The sequence below is a fragment of the Grampus griseus genome, assembly GCF_964374135.1.
Source record: "Grampus griseus genome assembly, chromosome: 11".
In the NCBI taxonomy this organism is placed as follows: domain Eukaryota; kingdom Metazoa; phylum Chordata; class Mammalia; order Artiodactyla; family Delphinidae; genus Grampus; species Grampus griseus.
Window position 1 is genome coordinate 14,457,511 of NC_139005.1, and position 24,487 is coordinate 14,481,997.

General features: G+C 35.7%; 1 protein-coding gene across 1 annotated transcript in view; it reads right to left on the minus strand.

The window, feature by feature from the left end:
* The window catches only part of PLCZ1 (phospholipase C zeta 1), a gene marked incomplete at both ends in the record, with an annotated part of 41,588 nt that overhangs the window by 3,908 nt on the left and 13,193 nt on the right, over positions 1–24,487 (minus strand). Inside the window, 8 exons of the mRNA XM_082666329.1 lie at positions 2,094–2,226; positions 5,372–5,544; positions 6,634–6,750; positions 11,298–11,445; positions 12,707–12,946; positions 16,046–16,195; positions 20,104–20,248; positions 22,837–23,038. Of these exons, the coding sequence (XP_082522455.1) occupies positions 2,094–2,226; positions 5,372–5,544; positions 6,634–6,750; positions 11,298–11,445; positions 12,707–12,946; positions 16,046–16,195; positions 20,104–20,248; positions 22,837–23,038 (1,308 nt within the window). The remainder of the gene's footprint in view (positions 1–2,093; positions 2,227–5,371; positions 5,545–6,633; positions 6,751–11,297; positions 11,446–12,706; positions 12,947–16,045; positions 16,196–20,103; positions 20,249–22,836; positions 23,039–24,487) is intronic.

Sequence of the window (24,487 nt, forward strand, 5' to 3'; positions counted from 1 at the left end):
TTGTTAGTCTTCCTCACATGCATCCTCCATTCCTTTTCTGATGCCACAGCCCTTGTTTAGGACCTAACTTCTACATGCTCTAACCATGAGATCACATCTAACTCTATTCTGTATTTCTCATCTCTCTCTCATACACTTCGTCCTCTCTACTCTGCAGAAATGATCTCTGGAACGCTCAACTCTCTTAGTGTTTTGTATCCCTGTTTAAAAGTTTTAATTTTATTCAGAAAAGAAAGTTTCTACTACCTTATCATGGCTTTCACTATTTTCCATGACCATACCCAATGTAAATTTCTCATTTTATCTCACACTAATCTTTCTTAAGTACATTGCATTTGAACTTCTTTACTCTTCCCTAACATGTTTGAATTTTGTTTTCTCCATGTTTTAGCACTCATATTATTACTTTTGCCTTAAATTTCCTTATCCTTGGGAATTCCCTGGCCACCCAATGATTAGGATTTGGCTCTTTCACTGCCATGGCCCAGGTTCAATCCCTGATCAGGGAACTAAGATCATGCAAGCCTCTCAGCATGGCCAAAAAAAAAAAAAAAAAAAAGAAAGAAAAGAAAAAGAAAAAAGTTCCCTTATCCTCAATCTCTATAAAAATTCTACTCATTTGCCAAGAACCATCTCAAAATTTGTCCCTTCCATACAATTCTCTGCACTTTCTTTAAAGCACTAATGACTTTTTCATAACAGTTTTACTTATATTTAATTCCACACTGAACTGTAAACTATCTACAATAGAATTAGTTGGGGCATACATAAGAATGCAGTTAATAAACAGAGATTTGAAGTTTTTTTGATACTTAGAACCAGGCTTTTAATATAATGGGCCCAGTAATGTCTGATGAACCAAACTGAATTTCTGTAGGGATATTCTCATAAAACCCAGGGATGCAATCGAATTTCTAACGGGAGCTAGAATCACAGTATTATATAAGGGGTGCATTGAATAAATAAATGTTCTGTGCATTTTGTCATGAAGATTCAAGTAAGGGGATGGAGAAAACAAGGGATAGGTTACTAGAAGCTTCCTGATAGCAGTTACCATTTCTTGACACTGCCATTTCAACTCTAAGGGGTGCCAAATAAGGCAGGAAGTCATCACTAATATCCCTTCCCACTGATAACACAGGATGAGGTAGCAAAACTTCCCAAACCTTTTTTCATGCCTTTTGCACTAGGGGCCATGCTGGAGGAATATTCTGGATTTGGGAGGAGTTGAACATTGGACATTTGTGGGGGGGGGTATTATCACCAAAGAAGAAGAAGTCTACTGAGACTGCACCTGCTTCTCTCTCTGTGCCATTTAGCCTGGAGCATATTTCCAGACTCTGAAATGAAGTCCACTATATTTTGGGAATATCCACTCATAGAAGATTCTAGACTCAAAGGATCAGTTGCAAGCTCTCTTCCCAGGTGATTCTAAGAGTCAACCCCAAGAATCTATACTTTTCTAATTTCTTTCATGATTTCAACTTCAGAGAAGAAATAACAATGTCAGTACTGTATTACCTAAACTATCATGGGATGCTGGAACACTGAAAATCTTACCAAAGTCATTTCTTCCATTCCTACATTTCTCTTCTGGCAAAAATGACTGAATTTTTTATCCAAATACTGTACGAGTAAGTTTCTATGGCATCCTTAGCCTGAGTCAGAAGCCACAGACCTCTGATCTAAAATAATTCAAGTAGTGAAGTAAAACTATGTAACATGCGGTATCAGAGAAATCATAAGTTCTTTATTTTACACAGAGGCTAGAAGCTAAGTAGATTTGCAGCTATCAAAATGTCACTCTTAATTCAGTCATACAAGGAAACATAAAAAGGAAGTAAAAATGGAAAACCCACTAATTTTTCAGGTCAGATACATTTTTGTATCTGTAATCTGAAAATACATCTCGCCAACATTAAGTCATTGTCAAATTGTTTTTGCTGCATATAACACTTTGGTCATCTTGAACATAATGCAAAACCTTTTCCTTATGAATAATAAAAATGTATCAAAACTCTATCAATATATAATTTTTAAGCTTTTCAACAAGAAGTCTAATAAATGTTCGATAAAATATATTAGGAGCTCACCATTTTTTTTAATTACACGACTCTGCTGTTTCATTTGATCATTTGGAACTCCCAAAATTTCTATAATCACTAATGTGTCAGCTTTGTTAGATGATGAATGACAACTGGGAGGCAACTGGATCCCACTGATGAGCTGCACAAAAATAAGGGAATTCAAGAATTGAGCAGAATGTCAAACTGCACCACTGCTTAATTTCAAAATAAAATAGGTTTTCCAAAAATCATGATTGACTAAGTCATTTCCCACCAAAAAAACAAACAAACAAAGTAGAAAATAGTGCCAATTATTAATTTTAACTCTTTTATCCTCAAATATCAATAGATGAACACCAGGAACATGTCTAAATTATTCCATTTTACCAATATGTGATTATAATAGAATCCACATTCTCCAAGATTGATGGTCCAACAAATATTTTTATTTTAAAAGCATTGTTATGATTCCCTTCTACTGTAATTCAGGCTGAGTCGCTCCAAAAACATGAACTCTTTTCAAATTCATATTGTATATATACAACAAAAATATGGTAAAATATAAATACAACTTCTGAAATATAAGAAAAAACACCACATAATTTCCTATGATAGCATTCTCTGACAGTATAATTTATATGTTTGGATAATTTATCATGAAATTTTACCTTACCCATCACTTTCCATATTATCATAAGTAACCTGAGTTTGACAAAATCAATTATTTCATATATATATTAGGGACCGGATAGCAGAAAATGCTTAACAAAGTAACTAATAATAGTTTTATTTAGTCTTCTATTAGTCAAGCTAATTGTTGAAGCACAGATTTGTTTTACTTTAAGGAACAAAGTCCGAATTAAAAAAAAACAACAGTATTTGAAGTATACTAGTTCATAGAGTGTACTAATGTAAAAAATTGAGACATGATTTCAATTTCTGAAGATTATAATAAAGAGGAACAAGTAAATAATTGTTGTGAAAATAGAAGGAAAAGAAAAGAAAAAAGTGCCAGTGTGTAATTTTTTCCTTCCTACATCCACAAATTATGGCATCAGCTAGAAACCAGAGTAACTGTGCAAATATTTAACAACCAGTATGGAACGGGCATTGATCAATAAGCATAATTAGATATCAAGGTAACTTGAAAGAACATTGACTGTGAAAAACTAGCACACTGATAGCAGAGCCTATCAGCTGAATATAGGCCCTCCAGGTAATAAACCCTTATCAGTATGGAGAAGGTGCACACTGAAATAGAATTTAGAGATTTATTGTTCAAATAATTTGTACACTCTGATTCACAAAGCCCTTCCATGGGCCTCTGCAGAGGATGGATGTCAAACAGAAAACCCTTAGTGGTCAACCAGATAGTTCTGTTTTCATCTATTGGTCTTATACACGAGATTTTAAACTTAGAAAATGATACCTTAGTTTTTATAAGCTTGAAAATAACTGATTTAATCCAAAGTTCTCTGTTTACAGTTGACAAAGAGTAAACCAGAAATGTTAAATGGCTTCATCAAGGACATAAGAAAGCTAATGGCAAAACTAGGCCTTTTTATTCCCAAATCATACTCTCCACCATTTGTGCAAGTCATAATGTAATCACAAAGCTCCTAGAACAATCAGAACAAGAGGGGAGACACACATGGCTGTGGCAGCAGCTTCCCAGGAAAATCATCAACCCTGCCTCCTTCACACCATGTCACTTACACCCCTACATGAGACCTCTCAGAATACAAACAGGCGGCATTTGTAAACATCTATGCATACCAGCTATCCTCCATCTTCACTTTCTCAATAAAAGAGCACATATATTCTCTTTAGTATTCTCAACTTGAAAAAGAAATCATTCATTCAATTAACCTACATGTATTGAGCATATACTTTGTGTCAGTTACTGTGGATAAGGGTTGAACAAAACACAGTCCTTATCCTTAAAGGACCCTCAGACAAGTGGGGGGAGAAAGACAAGTATAACAAGTAGATAATTATAATTTACAGTGTGGTAAGTGCCGTAATGTATGCATGTATAGGGTGTTATGGAAAAACAGAAGAAAACTTCAAAAGAAGCACAGGAAAAAGCTTCCAAAAAGAAGTGACACTTAAAGTATTGAAAAATGATTCAGAATGCAATAGGCAGATGAAGGATGGAAGAGTAGTCCAATCAAAGGAAATAGCATATGCAATACATAGAAGAGTCATTATGGACAAAAAAGAAGGCTTCCATACAGTTTCGGAATGGGTTGAAAGGCTGGAAGAAGTGAGAGATGAGGCTAGAGGAGTAGGACAAAGCCAGACTAAGAAAACGATCAGGAGACACAAATAAATATTAAGTAGGCATGATAAGATTAGCACTGCAGCAAAATCTCTCTGGTTGACTTGTGGAAGATGGACCAGGACAACTGAGACAAGGCTCCCTGAAAACCCCTTAGGAAGCCAAAGGAATGGAGGTGATGACAGGTAACAGATTCCTAAAAAAAAAAAAGACAGTAACAAATGACATCAGATCAAGGGGATGGATAAGGAAGACATTTAAAGTGAGATCTACAGAACTTAGAAATGGATTGGACATGGGAAGTGAAGGAGATGTGGAAGACAAGAATAGCTCCACTTTTCTTGCCTGAATTAATTGAGTCAAGGAATTTGACTCAGTTCACTGAGACTTAAATAAACTAGAAGTAGATTTGACGAGGAAGGGATGTTCAGGCTTTAATATTTTAAGTTTGACAGAATATTGGTAAGGAGGCTAAGTAGGCTATTAAAAATAAGCCTTTATAGTCCAAAAATGAGGTCAGATTTGAGCATTGTTTGGGGTTGAAACAGTGAATGTGTATAATGTGAATGTGTATAAAAGAATACAAGGAGGATGTTTAGTTTGAGATAAGGATTAAGAAATTCTTTCTCACCCACAAATGAAAGTGAGAAAGAATCGCTTGCATATAGATTAAAAAGGAAAGAAGAAATCCACAGAAGCACATCAATGAGATTTGTGTGGATTAGGAAGGGATCTGAGAAAGTGGCTGAAACACCCCATCTTCTCACTAGAACAACAACTAGAACAACTAGACTAGTTCCTCTAAATTAGAACTATGCAATTTTTTCATTCATGCAAAAAGGCAACAGAAAGACATTTTTCAGATATGGAAGGATGCTGAAATACCACCCACCTACATTACCTGAAAAGATTAACAGAAATTTAAAAGGCATTAAAGAAAATCAATAGAACTAAAAATATTAATGCATACTATCTAGCTTATATCATAACCAATACAGGTAAAAGAAAAAGTAATGAATCTTACCCTTATCATAAGTATGACTGGATTACTGTCCATTAGTGCTTTATTTGGATTAAACTTTGTTTTACTATCTCTTAGGAAGTGTGGTTTCAAAATATATCCAGAACCACCATTATCCAAAAATTTCCCATTTTGAAGATCCATAGGCAGACCAGGGGTCTGGAAATTTAAGGCCACTGTGAGGGAAAAAGAGTATTTTGACATTGTCAGGAAACAGAGGGTATATCTAAAGAAACGCAACTGAACAGTTTACTGAAACCTAATCATGGATTATATATCTTTGAACATTTTAAGAGCAAGCATTTGCCAAATAAGTCATGATTTTTAAACCTTTCCTTTTGCCATGTCTTTGTTAACATATGAAGGTGAGTTTCAAAATTTAATCTGCAAATTATTTTACAGCTTTGAGTTAAAAAATCAAAATGGCATACAGCATAGATTATAGAATAGCAATGTACATGTCAGAAAACATTCAGGAAATATGAGAGTAAAGAAAATCAGTCGTTAAATGCTGGAAGGGAAGACACCAACTGTATCATAAACTTTCAGGTCTAAAGAGGTACTGTAATCACTTGAGGAGAAAGCGAGGAACAGGCAGAGCAGTAATTGTCGTTAAAATACAGAAACAACTCCGTATAGGCTGGTAAACAGCCACTATATGCAGTACCACCATCTACCCCCCACTGCCCTCCCCAGCATCCTGATCCCGCCCCCTCCCTCTCTGAAAACCTATGAGCCTTGTCACAATCGAGCAGCAGAAGGGTTAACACCTGGCACTTTCTGACTGGTTAGTCCCACTGGTACACCAGTTGATCAATTTGGAATAAGGAGAGTCAGTCAAGGACAAATAACAAAGCTATGCAGTCTTACTTTTCAATACTATGAATGCAGAAGTGATTAAAGTACAAAAAGCAGAGGCCACTCGATTTGAAGAGGCCCTTAGCAAATCTTTCAAGCAAAGGACTCTATCTTCACTGTTCTCTTACATCTCTTTTTTGGTTTCTTTTTCCCATTCCTACAATTCCCATGCAAACTCCTCATGAATTTAACCTCCATGCTTCTACCCTCACCTAGATTTACCCTTTTCAACCTATTTAGGATTAACTTCAACTCTTGAAGCCATTGATTCATCACTGCTTGACTCCAAAACACCCAGGCTCGAAAATTCTTCAAAGGAAGCTCTTTTCATGAATCTTTTATTAATTCACAAAATGAATTTATTTTATCTTATTTTTGCAAAAAACTCAATATCCTATGTAACATACCCATTTGACAACCTACATTCCAAAATTCTTGAGGATTAAAATTAGAAGAGTCTGCTCTTGTTGCTTTGGGATATATTCTGGTAATGAACTTCGTGGTGTGAAGAATAAATTCATTGGCTAAAAAAAAGAAATTTATTAAAACATTTCAAAGATTTCAAATAAACTACTATGTCTATATATTTATTTAATTCTACAACAGTTTCAATAATGTTGATGTCTATTGTCCTGGCAGAAATATTTGCAATTCATGAAAATCAAAATAAATTCATGCCTTTGTTTGGCAGAGTAATTCACTGTTATTGAAAAGTTAATAATAATTTTTATTAAACAATTTTATGTAATTATTCACTCAAAGAAAGAAACAATTGGATAATATATTTCTTTTTGTTCACATCCAAATTAACTTCACTTCGACATAGAGTATATAAAATTCCAAAATAAAATGCATCCATTTTTGAAAACAAAAGTATCTTTACCCATTTTGGTTTTTTTCACTTTGGTTTTCACATTAGGAAAGAATTGCACGGAAGTCATATAAAACTATGTGATGTCATCCAAGTTAATCAAGTTGAATATTTAACAGATCCTCAGGGCTGAAAGGGACCTTAAAGTTACTCAACTCAGCTTCCAGCTGACCTTCTAACCACCATAGTATCTTTCCCCAAAATTCATTCAATTTCTGTTTGCATCCCTCCATTGAAAGAGAACTTGCAGGACTTCCCTGGTGGCACAGTGGTTAAGAACCCACCTGCCAATGCAGGGGACACTGGTTCGAGACTTGGTCCAGGAAGATCACACATGCCGTGGAGCACCTAAGCCCGTGTGCCACAACTACTGAAGCCCACACTCCTAGAGCCCATGCTCCTCAGCAAGAAAAGCCACCGCAATGAGAAGCCCGCACACCACAAAGAAAAGTAGCCCATGCTCACTGCAACTAGAGAAAGCCAGCGTGCAGCAATAAAGTCCCAACACAGCCAAAAATATATAAATAAATAAAGTTATTAAAAAATAAAACGTATTTGTTCTTCAAAAAAAAAAAAGAGAGAGAGAACTTGCTATCTCCCAATACTTCTGATTATTTCAAATGTTTTCCTTACAAGGAAAGGAAGACAATGTCTATACTTGAAGCACACACACACACACACACACACACACACACACAGAGTCTGTTTCAGTTTCTATACATATTCTTTATGTTTCTACTTATATTTTTTACACATTTCTAGTAATTCTATTTAAATCACTTAAGATTCAAAACTAATTTACACCATATACCATTGGACACCCCTCAAATTTTTGAACATAGATTTTATGTTTCTCCAAGGTTTTTATTCTTTCACTAAGCAGATCCTTTTCCCACAACTATTTCTGCTAATATGGTGACCAGTCATGGAAGAAATGGTTATTGCCTATGTCCACTCTATTTGCTCTTCAGGCTAGAACAGAATCATTGCCACTCTCATCCTAAAAACTGTTCCTTAGGAAGCACTGTCAGGTAAAAAATTCCAGTTACTGAAGTTAATAGTAATTACAATTAATTTAATTAACACTCAATTTTAGAAGTTATCCTCTCCTTGAGGAAACGTTCACTTTGAAGCTACTCATGTACAAATGCACTTTGTGTGTCCAAGTGTCATGATCCCTTATCCAGTCCTAAACTAGATGTCTATCTGTTGATAAAATACGTACTCTTCTGGGTCTTAATTTTTTTCATCTACAAAGCGATAAACATGAATGATCACTATGGACCCTTAACATGATTTTGTTACTTCTGAGATTTAGAAATTAAACATGCTATTTTTTCACATAGCATGAGAAATGTGAAAATTAAATAAGAAAATAACATATAATCTCACCACTCAAATAATAACCCTGATAACCTCTTGGTATATATATATTTCCATTCTTTTGTCATATGTATATACTTATTTTTAATTGAATCTTATTGTTTATTCCCTTTTATAAACTTCCAGTTTTTAACTTACTAAGAAAACACGAAAATCATTCCATTTCAATAATATTCACCGACATTATTTTTAAATAACTGAAAAGCATTCACACATATGAAAATTTCTGTTTCTGATTTTTCCCTATTATAAACTTAATGATGTTTATTGTTTTTAATGATAGACATCCTTGCAGAACATCTTTGCCCAATCATTAATTATTTACTATTAACTTTTGGCACAAGAAAAATATTCTATTCTCTTTCCAAAGAAATGCTGATGCTATATTTTATGACTCTGCTCTGAACTACCCAGTCCCTTTTCAGATTTTGAGCAAGTGTTTAATATGATGAGAGTGAGAGAATTATAACGACTTTTGCTGTGCCCACATGTCCTGTCCCCATGAACAACAAAAACCATCCGATAGTTTGAAAGAATGGAGGCTAGTAAAGTAGGTCATTCATATTCAAACTCTGTTGACAATAGTTCACAGTAAAAAATATGCTTTATATCACAACCCAACACCACACACACACACACACACACAAAATTGTTTCACAAAACAAAACTTATTCTTCCTGCCTACGTCTTCTCCATCCTATTATTTTGTTCTATTCCATTCCATTTTGTTCTATTCCATTCCATTCTGCTCTATTCTATTCTTTTAACTGTCATTTAGATCTACTGAATTGACTTTTGGTCACAAGCCTCAATTTAAAAAAAAAAAAAAAGCCCTATATAGGATCTTTCTAATAGGCAGTTTGAGGAGATAAGCTAAAGCATGCCTCAAAACCCTAGGGTTGGGCTTCCCTGGTGGCGCAGTGGTTGAGAGTCCGTCCGCCTGCCGATGCAGGGGATGCAGGTTCGTGCCCCGGTCCGGGAGGATCCCACATGCCGCAGAGCGGCTGGGCCCGTGAGCTATGGCCGCTGGGCCTGCGCATCCCGAGCCTGTGCTCTGCAACGGGAGAGGCCACAACAGTGAGAGGCCAAAAAAAAAAAAAACCCTAGGGTACCAATGGCCAGCCAAATGAGGTTAACCAACAAATATACCAGAATCTGCATTTCCTAATAGCCAACAGCTTTTCTCAAGTCAGTCGCAGGTGCTGATTTCTCTGCCATAGCACTTCTACATAAGACGGTAGATTGCAATTTTAAAAAGGATATGGAGAGTCACCTGATTCTGATTATTAAGCTAATTGTTGAGGCACAGGGTAGGCTGCCCCTAAAATGTGCTTCAGTGGCATGTTGATTATTTTGAATTAAAGTGACTTAAGAAATGGCCAATGCAAGAGGGACGCTCTATCCCTCCTTTCTGTCTCCTTCAAAGCAGGAAATAAATGTCTCATGTGAAAGATGCACTCCCTGCGTCTGAACATAGGACACCCTTCCCACCAAAGACAGGGAATTCAGGGCTGAGAAGACTGTGAAAACAAACTTTGTGACTTCTTTAATTTACTACCCCAAGCCCCAACGCTGTTTGAATTCTTCACTAATTGGTCACCCAAAACCTAAGTTTCTTTGTCCTGTCAATTCCTCACAAATTTATTGTTTCTTTGTCTAAAAAGTATAAAACCTGCTGACTTTGGTCACTTCTTAGGTCCCATTTATATGAATTAAATTTTGTTTCTTTTTCTCCTGTCAATATGACTTGCGTCAGTTTTATTAGTAGTCCAGCCACAAGAACTCAAGAAGGATAGACGGAAAAAATTTCCCCTCCTGACAGACCATCCCTTTTTAAGTTGATGATATTTCCTGCCATATAAGTCTGAGAAGAAGGTAGCGTCTTCTTCCCATTCTCTTTCCCTGTTGTGTCTCGGGCTCTACCAAGCAGAATAAACCCACCTCAGATGTAGAGTCAGGAGACAGTGAAAAGAAGATGCAGAGACACATGGTCCCTCTGCAGGTACACAGCCATCTGGCAGTCTGGCCTGGGTACCATTTTTTTTTTTTTTTTTGCGGTATGCGGGCCTCTCACTGTTGTGGCCTCTCCCGTTGTGAAGCACAGGCTCCGGACGCGCAGGCTCAGCGGCCATGGCTCACGGGCCTAGTCGCTCCGCGGCCTGTGGGATCTTCCCAGACCGGGGCACGAACCCATGTCCCCTGCATCGGCGGGCGGACTCTCAACCACCGCGCCACCAGGGAAGCCCCTGGGTACCATTTTTTCCTTCTTCTTCACCTTAGAGATACAGCCTCCCAGTCTATTTAACTCTACCGCTTAGTGCCCACCGAGTCCACAAAGTTCACCCTGGCTCCAGTCTCCCCGCCATCAGCCTTTACCATCTCCTCCCTGCAGACGGTGTCACCCTTATGCACTAACAGAGGCATCTTTCAGAAACACACAGGGGATCATGTGACTCCTGAGATTTCAATCTTTTCCTACTCACTTTGGATTGTAGGACAAAGTCCAAGTTCCTTGTAATTTGGCTTTGCCTACCTCTGTAGCCTTGTAGCCACTGCTCTCCCATGTAAACTGCTCACCACAGCCCCTCCCAACAAAGTGTCCATACTGGACATTCTCAATCAAAATTTCATGACTTAAAATAATGGTTGAGTTCTGTGAAATAAAACTTAATGCGACCTGAGGCATATAACCCTTTTTAAAATATGTTAAATTGTACTAGAATATAGCTTTTGTAAACATCATTGATCAATTTTGACACCTTAAAAGTGAATATAACTTGTTTAAACACTTCATCTATTTGAATCATAAGAACTTACCTCTCAACTTTGAAAGTTTTCGGGCTTGTGACTCCCCAATAGAGTTACTTTCATTAAATTGTTGATACAGTCTTGAATGGTGAAAACTTCTGAACTTCTCAATTTTAGTATAAATAACAAGATCAGATAGGGCCGTAGCTATTTTTAACTTTGCGGTGAAAAAAAAAGGCAATAATTTCACATATTTGCACTAATCATTTGAAAAATTATTTTTTCAATAAAGAAAATACGCTTTCAAATCAATGATTTTAGTCTTTTCACAAGATTATATCCTCAAAAACTATTTGGATTGGGTCAATGTGAATACGTTCTATTATGACAACATTTAATGTCAATTATGAGACAACCTAAACCTAAAATCCCAATTAATGTAATAAGTATTGAGGATGGCAATTATTTCTATTTCCTTTATCCCAAAGGTCTTAGTTTAGTATCATGAATTCTACAAATTCAAGAATTTTAGTCATGAGTAAATATATTTCCAATGTGATCTAACATTTTGGAATAACTTCTGTTGTATAGTACTCTATTGCTCTTCTATAGCCCAGTATCTATACCCTTTGCACTTCTGTTAGCCCCTTCCAAAGTGTTCTTCTTCTTCTTTTTTTTTGGAAAACACTTCTTGCGCATGCTCAATCCATGTGCTTAAGTGTCGGTAACGTGGACTGGGCCTGGCTAACCAGAGCTCTGCATTCCCCACAGTAAGTGGCTCAAGGATGTGCACAACTTGGATCATAGCCAATGTACAAAAAGAATCTGTTTGGTCAGCTGAGAGACAGATAGGCCTTCCATTGGATTTGAATCTGAAAGCATGTAAAACTGAAGCTTGGCAAAGGCTTGCACCAACATAGGAAAAGTAGGGCCAAAGTTGGAGAAAGAAATTTCTGTGGACTTTGTTTGATACACTTCAACCAAGTCATTCCTGAAATTAGAATCCCTTTCCCTAAACCCTTCATTTCTGTGGACCAATTGAATTAATTCACATTTTACTTAAACCAGCTGAATTAGTTTTGTATCCCTTGCAACCATGTATACCTTCCTTTGTCATGCTAACTTGTATACTTAAAATACTATATAATATAAATAGTGCTTTTCTTGTCTCTGACAGTATGATCGCCTTCAGAGCAGATACACTATCTTTTGTACACTGCACAGTGTCTAATACATGAGAAGGCATAATATTTGTTAGCTGTAGAGAAAAAAATAATCACAAACAGCTAATACAGGAAGAGATGACTTCTAAAACTTCTTGTCCACTGCTAGTTTTTTCCAAACAAATTTTAAATAATAGACTGAAGTTATTGTAAGTAGGAAAAAGATGTTTCCTCCAAAATGTTTTAAAACTACTCAACAAAACAATAAGACAACTTTTCAATCACTTGTAAGGCTTTCGCAAAGCCTCATCTCACCTTTTTCTTGAAGAGTGGAATTCCGACTGCCCCTTTTGACTCTGCCTCCTTTTCCAAATCATCTTGAAAAGCATCCGATGGTTCTGGTCCTTTGGCCTCATTTTCCTCCTCCTCTTGCTCTGCCTCCTCTTCTTCTTCACATTCCTCTACCTGACCATGCTTATCAGAACCTCTCCTTTCACGGGTTTCCCTTAAAGTTCCTATTTTCTTGTTTCTAACTAATATTTTGAATTTTAATGCCTACAGAAACAATTTGAAAGAAAGATACAATTACACATGCACAGGTAAATTTGCACTTGTCATTGTCATCGAAAAGTCTTTCATCATATTTTCAATTTGCCCACAGCAGTAAGATATGTAAAAGCTCCATCTTTTTTCCATATTCCTAAAAACCTAATAGAAACCAGTGATATTATTGTATTGACCAAAATTCACCAAAAAATACGCCTGTAATGATTGGGGCTTTCTTTTCTTTTCTATTTCTTCTACATTCCATAAATTATTACTATGCACAAATTTGAAATACATGAAAATTATATATATATAATTTTCTGTAATTATTAAAATTATATAATTTTATATAAATTATTATTTATATAATTATATATATATTTTTTCAATGTTACAGAAGTTAGAATGTTATAACTTCTGGTAGTGAATGCTTCAGGTCATCACTCTCTTATCCAACATTAAAAGTATTATATGAGATCAGGTATATAAAAATGTCTATTATAGTATTTGACATCTAGTAAAGACTAAATTTAAGCTAAAGATTTATAAATCTTCACATTTCAACTGTATTGCATACGAGCATCATCAACTTAATATTTCCTGCCCATCAAACTAGGAGCATGGCAAAATTCACCATCTGGGTCACTCATTCTAAATCCAAAGCCTTCTGGTTCCTTTCTTTCACTTACTTATTTCTGCCCTTTTCAAATATTCATTAATTTAACAAACATACTTAGTAAGTGCCTGGTACATTGTATATAATGTTACTGGGATCTACCCTATGAAGAAAAATTCTTTTCTTTTTTTATTATAATGTTTTTATGTATGTATTTATTTATTTTTGGCTGTGTTGGGTCTTAGTTGTGACACACGGGATCATTGTTGCAGCATGCGGGACCTATGGTTGTGGCGGACGGGCTTCTCTCTAGCTGTGGGCTCTGTAGTTGTGGTGCATGGGCTCCAGAGCACATGGGCTCTGTAGTTTGTGGCACGCAGGCTCTCTAGTTGAGGCGCACAGGCTCAGTAGTTGTAGCATGTGGGCTTAGCTGTCCCGTGGCATGTGGGATCTTACCACTGGACCACCAGGGAAGTCCCTAAAGTTCTTTTCTTTGAGGAGCTTTGATTGCCCTTCTCTTTGTCATCCTCAGGTACCCACTCAAATTATTCCATCATCTTGGGTCTTCTCTCTTTTACAATGACCCTCGTGTTACTAATACAGAGTTTACCAAAGTGCACTCTGCAACCACAAGTGTCAAAAGCATCACCTGGGGTTCTTGTTAAAAGAAAAGATTTCTGCAATCTACTTCAAAATTAGAGAACCAGAATCTTGAATTGTGGGACAGAATTATGTCTCTTTAACAAGTCTCCAGGCAATTCTTTTGTATACTGAGGGCTAAGCGCAGTATGAAAAAATGACTTTATCTCTAATTTCTCATCTACTCATTGGAAAGCATCTCCTTACTTTAGTGTGGAAGCAAAAGCTTTAATGGAAATTATATATCTGAATACTAAAAAATAGATATATAAATAATAAGAGGAGGAATTCTATTCCTAGAAAACTGAAATTATTATTATAATTTCCTGAATTAGACCATGACTCTTAGATTTAATCTCTGATGATGTGTTTACAGCACTCTGCACAAGTTGTTTAATATTTCTTTTCTGTCATAATTGAACACATTTAGCCTGTGAGCATTCTCATCAGGTGAAAGAGTCAGTTTGTCCATTTGTTCAGTTTATTTTTCTCTGTCTTAATTCTATCGTGAGTCCTATACCTCTTGTCCTTAGTGTCATAACACTTTCATCTTTAAATTTTCTACTCATCTAAATAAAATAAAGAAAACTATAAAGGGGGATATTCAAATATTACAAATATATACTATAGCTACCAAAATGATGACATGTCAAAATTAAACTATTGGTTAGGGGTGTCAAAAAAGAAAAAAGTTCATTTATCACCTGATAAAATTTGGGGTGAGGAGAATGGACCAGCAGAGGAAACTGAAGAGTGGCCAGAGATGAATGAGGAAAGCCTGAAGAATGTGGTTTTACAGAAGGAAGTGTTTCACGGAAAGGTAGGAGGCATCCATAGCGTTGAATGTTGTCAAGGCAACAAGTCAGAGGAAGGCTGAAATAGGTCCGTTAGAATTTACTGGTAGTGGGTACTTCTATGGTGGTCCAGTGGTAAAGAATCCGCCTTTCAATGCAGGGGACATAGGTTCAATCCCTGGTTGGGAAACTGAGATCCCACATGACGCGGGGCAACTAAGTGCCACAGCTACAGAGCCCATGTGACCTGGAGCCTGCACTCCACAACTACAGAAGCCCATGCGCTCCAGTGAAAGACCCCACAAGCCTCAACAAAGATCCCACGTGCTGCAACTAAGACCCGATGCAGCCAAAAAAAAAAAAAAAAAGATAAAGAAAATAAATATTAAAAAAAAAAGAATTTACTGGTAGGAAAGTGATGAGCAAACTGAAATACTTACTTGGTGCACACGGAAGAGGAAGCCTGATTAGGTAGGTTGTGAGGAGACAAGGAAATGAAAATTTGGGTTGAGAAAGGAAATAATAAAATAAAAAGATAGCTGGAGTAGAAACTGCAATCCTGAGGGTAGGGTGTGGGTGATTTTTTTAAACCAAATACTTGAGTATGCTCAACTGAAGATGGTAAGACGTCTGTAGAGACAGGGACATTGAAAAGAGCAGATTAAAAAGGGGGGAACCTGCCACCCAGATGCTGAGGTATTGGGCATGAATTCTATTTACAGCCTAGATCTTTGCCTCTTTCTTAGTCTTTGGCCTGTAAAACATACCAAATTCCTGTGGTCTAATATTAACTGACTTGAAATTTTGGACACATGGGATATAACGCACAATTAAAATGTGAATTTTTAGGTATATCTCTATATATTCTCTTTATCAAAATGTATTCACCTACATACTCACGGGACTATTTCCTCGGAAACACATTGCAAAGATACACCTCGATAAATAATCAAAACTAAGCATTTGTCATTGATCTCTAGCCCAGTTTCATGGGCCAATACAATAGTAGCATGTTTTTTTCTCTTTTTCTTAACCTGAGCTTCTCAGACAAAGTGTTACCTCTGGTGAAGGTAATTTGTCTGGAAAATCATCAAGAGTATCAGAAAGCAAGGCGTCTCCAAAAGTAGACTGCAAATTGTCTGCCATCACTTCTTGTTGGGAAGGGGAGCAGTGATTTTCTAAAGAGAGCACCACTGGGTAGTCAGATGTCTAAAAAATTAACCATTACTACAGTTATTAATCAAAACTCCTCAATAACTTTAATGCAATTTATAGAAGCACTTAATTTTAAAACATTTCTAATGTTCAGTACCTTCGCAAAATTATTACGTTTTCTTTAAACTGAAAATAGTTTTGAGTCTGACAAAATGGAACATTAAATCTGTATAAAAAGGAAAATTATTACTATTTGCATTAGAAGTATAGGAAAAAAACTGAAGCACCCAACAGTGGGTACTTGTTTAAATAAATTATGGCATATCCTTTTAAAGGAATGATATAACTCTGTCACAAAAGAGGTAGAGCTATATATACTCTACAGAAAGTTATCTATGATCCAGTCTTATGAAGAAAAACAAGTTGCCAAAGAGTGAGATTCTACATTTTTTTTAAATTACATATATATGTTTAGATATTTTTAGGAAAAACTTTAACCCTGGTAAGTTAAAAAAAGGTTAATTTTCTACTTTTTCAATTTTAAATTCTTTAATCAAAACTCATTGCTTTATAATTAAAAACAAAGATAAAGATATTTCCAATTTTTAATAATAAAGAGTATCTAGTAAGTAAAAGTGACTCTACAAAGATATTTTCTGCCCTTAGTCACCACTGTAACTTTTAAATTTGTCACAAAATAGTGAACAGCACTCCTTTTGGGATCTTATTCAAAATTATTTTCTTTATTTTGTTTCCACATATAATTATCAGGACACAAATTTACCAATTTAGAATAATAAGAAAAGGAATTGCAAGGTCTGCTGCATTATTACAGACCTTTGATATATATGTCATATGTTACATATATCACATATAATATTATGCCTTATTAATGTATGAGTATATTAATTTCTTATGGCTGTTGTAACAAATTGTCATAAACTTGGTCACATGAAACAACAGATATTCATCTTTTCATAATTCTGGAGGCCAAGATTTTGAAATCAGTTTCACTGGTTAAAATGAAATCAGTTTCACTGGCTAAAATTTCAGCAGCTCTAGGGGAAATCTGTTCTTTGCCTTTTCCAGCTGCTGGTGGTTGCCAGCATTCCTTGGCTTGTGGCCACATCACTCCAATCTCTGCCCCTCATCTTCACATTGCCTCCTCTTCTGTGTGTATTAAATCTCCCTCTACCTCCCACTAATAAGGATACATATGATGGCATTTAGGGACCACCCAGATAATTCAGGATAATCTCTCATCTCAAGAGTCTTAACCTCATCACACCTGCAAAGACCCTTTTTCCAAATAAAGTAACATTTACAATTTCCAGGAATTAGAACCTAATATCTTTGGGGTTCAGCCTAAAAAATGACCTTCTCGTAAATACCCATGTACATATATATTGACTCAGTCTAATATTAAGAGAAGAGTGTAAAATTCTTTTCCCAAATATAATAAGTGATTTTGAGACTAGGCAAAGTGAATGCCTAGCAAATGGATTTCTTGATTGGGCCCTGACTTCACTCACTGGGAAGAACTCATTTTTTTTTTGTCTTCTGTGGTCTTTGGCTCCACCCTCTGGGAAGATCCTCTGGCGTTATCCTCCTCGTTCATATATAAAGCATGTGCTGAGGAGTTGGCTTTCCTTAAGCCAAGCCACTTTTGCAGCTCACTTCCTGACCAAGCGTTGTTTTAAGGTTCGCCTAACAAGTCAGACTTATGTTTGGTTTAGTTTTTAGCAATACAACTTCCTCAAAAACTTCAATTTCATATGTTTGTTTCTAGTAAGTCACATGTGTCAGTAACTATATCCAACGTTCTTTCCAAGCCACAGTTATCAAGTCTATTTTATTTCATTGTTCTCTCTTCCCCAAATTAATGGTGACTATATTGAGCAAAAAGTTCAACCTTTGATCTAATCTTTGCTGCAAAACTGTGTCACGTTATCCAACTGAGAAGTCTCATTGAGTCTGTTGCTCAAAGCCTTTTTTTTCCATCACTTACTCTTTGGAGTGTTAGAAGCTGTAGGGGTTTGTCCATCCTTGCAAGTCATTTTAATTTTAAGATTGTCTCTATTTCCTTTTATTCCCTCAGTTACCCACCCTGAATGAAGTGAGAGAGTTTGCTACTCAAATATTTGGGAAGAGTATTTCAGACGAAGGGAATAGCAAGTGCAAACGCTTTGAGATATGTCTGAAAAAGGGTAAGGAGGCCAGAATGGTCACAAGAGCAAGGGAGAGGTCAGAGAGGTAATGGAAAACAGGTCATGTAGGGCCTTGGGAGTCAAGGTATGGACCTTAGCTTCTATTTTGAGTGGGATTGAAGGGTTTGAAAAGCGGAATGACATGACTTGACTTACCAAAAAGTCACTCTGGCTGATATATTGAGATGAAACCACAGGGGAGGAGGGAGAGAAGCAGGAACCCTGGATAAGAAGCCACTGTAATAATCCAAGTGAGAGGTGATGGTAGTTGACCAGTACAGTGACAGTGAGAATGGGGAAATTCAGTGTATATTTTGAAAGTAGAGTCAGAGGATTTGCTGAAGAACTTATTGAGGGGTTAGAGAGAAAAGAAGGGACTGTTAATGTTGACAACAATGATTTAGGCCGAACACATAAAAGTTAACATTAACTGAGATGGGAAGGACCACGGGAAAAGTGGGACTAGGAAAAAGAGGAATATTATCTGGAGCTCAAGTCTAAACATGTTAAGTTAATTATACCTATTAAATATGCAAGTGGAAATGTCAAATCGGAAGTTGTCTATATTGGTGTAAAATTCAAGGGAGAAGTTTGGATAGAGATATAAATTTAGAAATCATCAGAAATTAGTTGTTTAAGAGAATTAATGCCATATATCAAGGTTTTATACTAAGATAAATTTTTAAATATTTTATATTTATTTTGTGAATATTTAGCATTTTATACTCTATTTCTAATAAATAATGGAGCAATTGATTTAACTGTGTGATTTTAAGTTATGCTTATGTTTACAGATAATACATTGACTTATTTAGGAGTACTTTAGGCTTTTCGAATTTGTAAGTTTAATTTATTAGATATACATTAAGTAGTAAGATTTTGTTAATTCTCTTCAATTGCACTATGGTTGAAGTAGTTAAGAAAGAAATCACATATACTAAGTTTAAAAAAACAATTTAAAATGTCTGAAGGTACTGAATTAGCCAAGCTTGTCAATGGAATCAAGTATTATTCAGAATTCACTGACTGTTAAAACCAGCTCAATTTATAGACGAGGATTTTTAAGCTGAATTAAGAAGCTCTAAAAAGAATTAAATCTTTGAATCTGTAACTTAATACATTTAACAATAATTTTGAAATCTAAAGTCAACTTTTGTATAAATAGCTGACATCATAGTAGAAAAAATGCCAAAAGTTGAGATAATACATTTTTGACATTTGTGTCTTGAAAGTAAAATATTCAAATGTTGGTAAAATATTTACTATTACATAGGCCAGTATTTCTCAAACTGTTCTGGCCATTAACTCATGGTAAGAAATATAATTTATATTATGACACAATACACACGTGTGCACACATACACACACACACATAATATATATTATATAATTAAACAAAAAGTTCCATGAAAATCAAGGGGGGAAAAGTATGGGGGGGTGGGTGGGATGAACTGGGAAATCTGGATTGACATATATACACTAATATGCATAAAATAAATAATAAGAACCTGCTTATACAAAATTTTTAAAATTTTTTTAAAAGTTCCATGAAACCACATGTACCTTACTACCTGAGATTAACTTTGACAAATCTACCTTTAATGATATACTACATGGATTTCACTGCCGACTAATGGATCATAACCCACAATTGGAAATATTACTGATCTAAACTAAGGTCAAGCATTATAGGATTTTGAAACAAGTAAATTATCTTATGTTTACATAACTAATTGAACAAAGATATGCACGTACTATGAATGCGTATTTGTGTATCGCTCGGATAACAGTTTTAAACAGAAGCTTGCTGGTGAATGTATAGCCATGGTATACAACAGGTTCATTTTGTGATCCGTCCCAGCAGTCAATTTCCAGACAACGGCATCCTTTCACAAGGGCACTAGTAAAATTTAAACAAAATAAATGGTCATTCCTAGATTATGGTTTATACCTTTAACAAAATACTACATGAATTTCATTCCCTACTAATAGATCAAAACCCTCTATAGTTTTGTGGGAAAAAAATTTTTCATGGAGGACAACCTAAATAATCCTGATTCTTGCTACATCTCTAGATAGGTTTAATTACATCCTTAGATCAAGCCAACCTTTACCAAGCTGCTTATTTTAACTACACGGTTTGGTCCCCGGCAAAAATGTTTTGCGTGGATTGCACTGTGTCATGCCAACCCTTTTACTCAGAAGCATGTAAAAGAAAGTTGTCTCTCCCCCAGCGGTGGTGTGGAGGGCACTTTTCACTGTCTCACGGAGACACGGAGTGAAATGAATGAATAATGACGTGGGAACGAATAATGAAAATTTGTCTCTCACTCAGGAAAGAAATTCTCCACTTAAATAAGTTTAAGTGGCTTTTTGTGGATTAAAATATTTAATGCAGTTAATATTAGTTTTCCTCTTTTAAAGAGGAGGAAACTGAGACACAAGAATGTTATATCTATCATATAATTAACAAATGAGAGAAAGGGAGGAAAGATTAGCACCAGAAACTTAAACATTAATAGGTAAACATTGCATTACATCACCTCTCTTAAGTAGAGAAATTTTGAAAGACTTGCATTTTGAGTGTATCTTCCACAGGTGTGTAAGGAAATAAAGGAAGAAATACAATTAAACTTAACTTTAAATTTTCACATGGGTGGAACACTTTCTTGGAATTCAAAAGTAATTTTCTGTATTTCTAAGTCAACCTGTGTAAAATGTGTAGTTTCTCTCTTTAAAAAATTAATATAATGAGGTATGAATAGAAATTTCTGTAATAAAAGTAGAGCTATGAATGGGGCAATCTTTACAGGATTCTAAATAGATATATTTCTGAGTTTGTGGATTTATGTATTTACTTAGATTTTAAACTGGAGAAGCAATATTAATTTCTAAGTTTGATGTTATCATGGGATTATAAGATATCTTTTCTATGATTTTTCCTAAGTAATATCACCCAATCACATAGCTTTGAATATCACCTATATACCAATGGCTTCCAATCCTATTTTTCCAGTCTGGATACTTCTTCTAAATCCCAGACACATACACTCAACTGACTATCTGACCTAGCCCTTTGATAACTAATTGATATCTCAAACTGAACACGGCCATCACAGAACTTTTGCTTTTGCCTCACAACCTACAATGGCCTCCTCTCTTAGGCTTTACCACCTCTGTCCATAATGTCATCATATCCTAGGTTATCAGGTCCAAAATCCTGATACTCTCTTTCCCTCATACCTCTCTTCAAATCACCGGGTGAATCACCTTGTTGGCTCTGCCTCCTTGAAATATTTCAAATTCAGCCCTCTATCTCAGCTGCTGCCTCATGAATTCACCATCTAAATGATCGTCATCACCTGGACTGCTACAATGTCTTCCCAAAGCATCTCCTACCTCCACTCTTGCACCATCAGTCTTTCCGCCACAGTAAAAAGTAAATCAAATTATGATATTATCCCAAGGAAATTCCCTCCAATGGCTTCCCAATGCAACTAGAATAAATCCATTCTCCTTTCCATGGTCTCTAAGACCCTCATAAATGCATCCTGTCTACCTCCTCAAGCTCACCTCCCTTCATTCTCCATTTATTTGTTTCCACCCACACTAGCTGTCTTTCTGTCATGTGAACATGCCAAGCACTGATTATTTCTTCTACTTGGCATGCCCTTCCACTAGACCTGAAACTTCCTCTTTATCGTCACTCAGACCACAACTATATCCTCTTGAGAAGCCTTTCCTGACCCTTCAATTAAAGTAACACCCTTCACCCCACAATTACCTTAGTTCATCTTCTCCATATGAATCAGTCCCTGGAAATATCGATTTGTTTATCTGCTTATTAGCTGCCTATTCTCATGAACAAATGAGTGTAGCAACTTTGAAAATCTTGCTCACCACTGTATCTTCAGCTGACTGACTAAACTGAAGCTGAAACTAAACTGGTATTAACAGTATGATACATTGTAGGACGCAAAATTAATGAATGGTGCAGCGTAGACTGCCTTTAATCTATGTAAATTGTCTGACATGTAAGTATATATATTATCTATAAATGCCACATTATATAATGTATGTGTTGGTTTTCCTTATAGCACTGAGATATCTGAGAATTAATTTTAACCATATTATTTTAGAAACCCCAGATGTTCTGATTAGCTAAATAAGATTTTTAAAGTCTTCTTCACATATTTTCCTATACGAAGTATCCAAATTGCTCAGGAAACTTCCAAGGGCCAATAAGCGGGGAGAGGAGGTTGGCAGACAGGATTAGAAGGGAAGTGTATGATAATAATATATTGAATAAATTATACGACCACCCAAAGATTGGATATCCAAGATATGTACAAATCAAAATTCCTCTTCCCTATGTGTTTTTATAACATGCATAGCCTTCTTTTACTGTGAATTATTACCTACTGAGGTAGACACCACCAGGAACTTTCAAACATCTTTAAAATATAATGGATTTAAAAATCGAAATACCTTACATATCCCCAAAGGTCACTTGGTCCCACTAATTGGTCAGATATCAAGTACGTATTATGTGAACTTGAAATAAAATAATCACTCAGTGGATGAGTCATATCTTGATAAACACTTTCATACTTATTATTAAATAGCAGACATTCAGACGAATCCATGTATCTTCTAAAACCTTCAAATGACATCTGGTGTGCTTGTTTAACTATGAAAATAAATAAAAAGAATGCAGAAATATCATTAGTAGTATATAAATTACATCTCACTTTAAAACTTAGTAGCAGAGTTTGTTTCTAGAATATTCATTTAGAATATTAATACTATTTTTAATGTTTCTTTGGAAGCAAATTTTTCTAAGGTTCTTATATTTAGTTCTTTTATATCAACATTCAAGTAGATTATATATTATTTAATCATCTCTGATTTTTAATATTTTAAAAATACATACAAGAAAAGTACATATGTCATAGATCCATTCATTTCCACAAGCTAAACATCTATGTAACCAGCACCAAGGTGAAAGAACAGAGCAGCACCCCAGAAGACTGCCTCCTGCTAACTTTCTAGTCTTCCTCCACCCACACCCCACCCCCAAGTGTATTCAACGGTCTGGCTTCTACCAGCATAGATTCCATTTTCCCTGGTTTTTGTGTTTTATATAAATGCACTCACACAATATGTATTTTTTTGTGACCGGTTTATTTTGCCTGACATTGTTTATAAGATTTATTCTTGTAGATGCACACAGTTAGACATTTTTTATTCCCATTTGTATATAGCTTTCTATTGTGTGAGTACACCACAATTTGTTTATCAATTCTATTCTTGATGGGCATTTAGATTATTTCCAGTTTGGGGTTATTATAAAAAGTTCTGCTATCAACAACCAGGACATGTCTTTTGGTGCAAATATGTACATGTTTCTGTTGGGTGCATGCCTATAAATGCAATTGCTGAGTCATTTGCATATTACCATCTTTAGCAAATGATCTCTGAACTTTTATACTCAGTATCATATAAACCAAAATTATCTATTTAAGCAGAATACTGGCTCTGGAATGAGACAGCTTGGGTTAAATCCATTTATTTGTTATATGAGGAGCCTGTTAATTAACTTCTCCCTATCTTTGGAATGGTGGTACAGTAAGTCCCCTACATACAAATCTTCAAGTTGCGACTTGCAAAGATGCAAACTTGCATTTGCATGTCCTATCACATAAGTTAGTTCATGTGTCTGGCGTACATTGTCACGTGCATGCATCCTCTACAAGTGGCTGTGCTTCTGTATACTTTACTGTACAGTACTGTATAAAGTAGTACAGTATCTTTACTTCAAGCCCAGGATGTCCAGAAGCAAGCGTAAAAGCAGCAGTGATGTAGCTGGTACTACTGTACTTTTCAAGGTACTGTACTGTAAGATTAAAAATGTTCTCTTTATCTTTTGTGTTTGTTTTTTATGTATTTGTGTGAAAAGTATTATAAACCTATTACAGTACAGTACTATATAGCCGATTGTGTTAGCTGGGTACCTAGGCTAACTTTGTTGGACTTACGAACAAATTGGATTTACAAATTCGCTCTCAGAACAGAACTCGTTCGTATGTAGGGGACTTACTGTAATCATAACACCCATCCCTGTATACTAACTTTATAT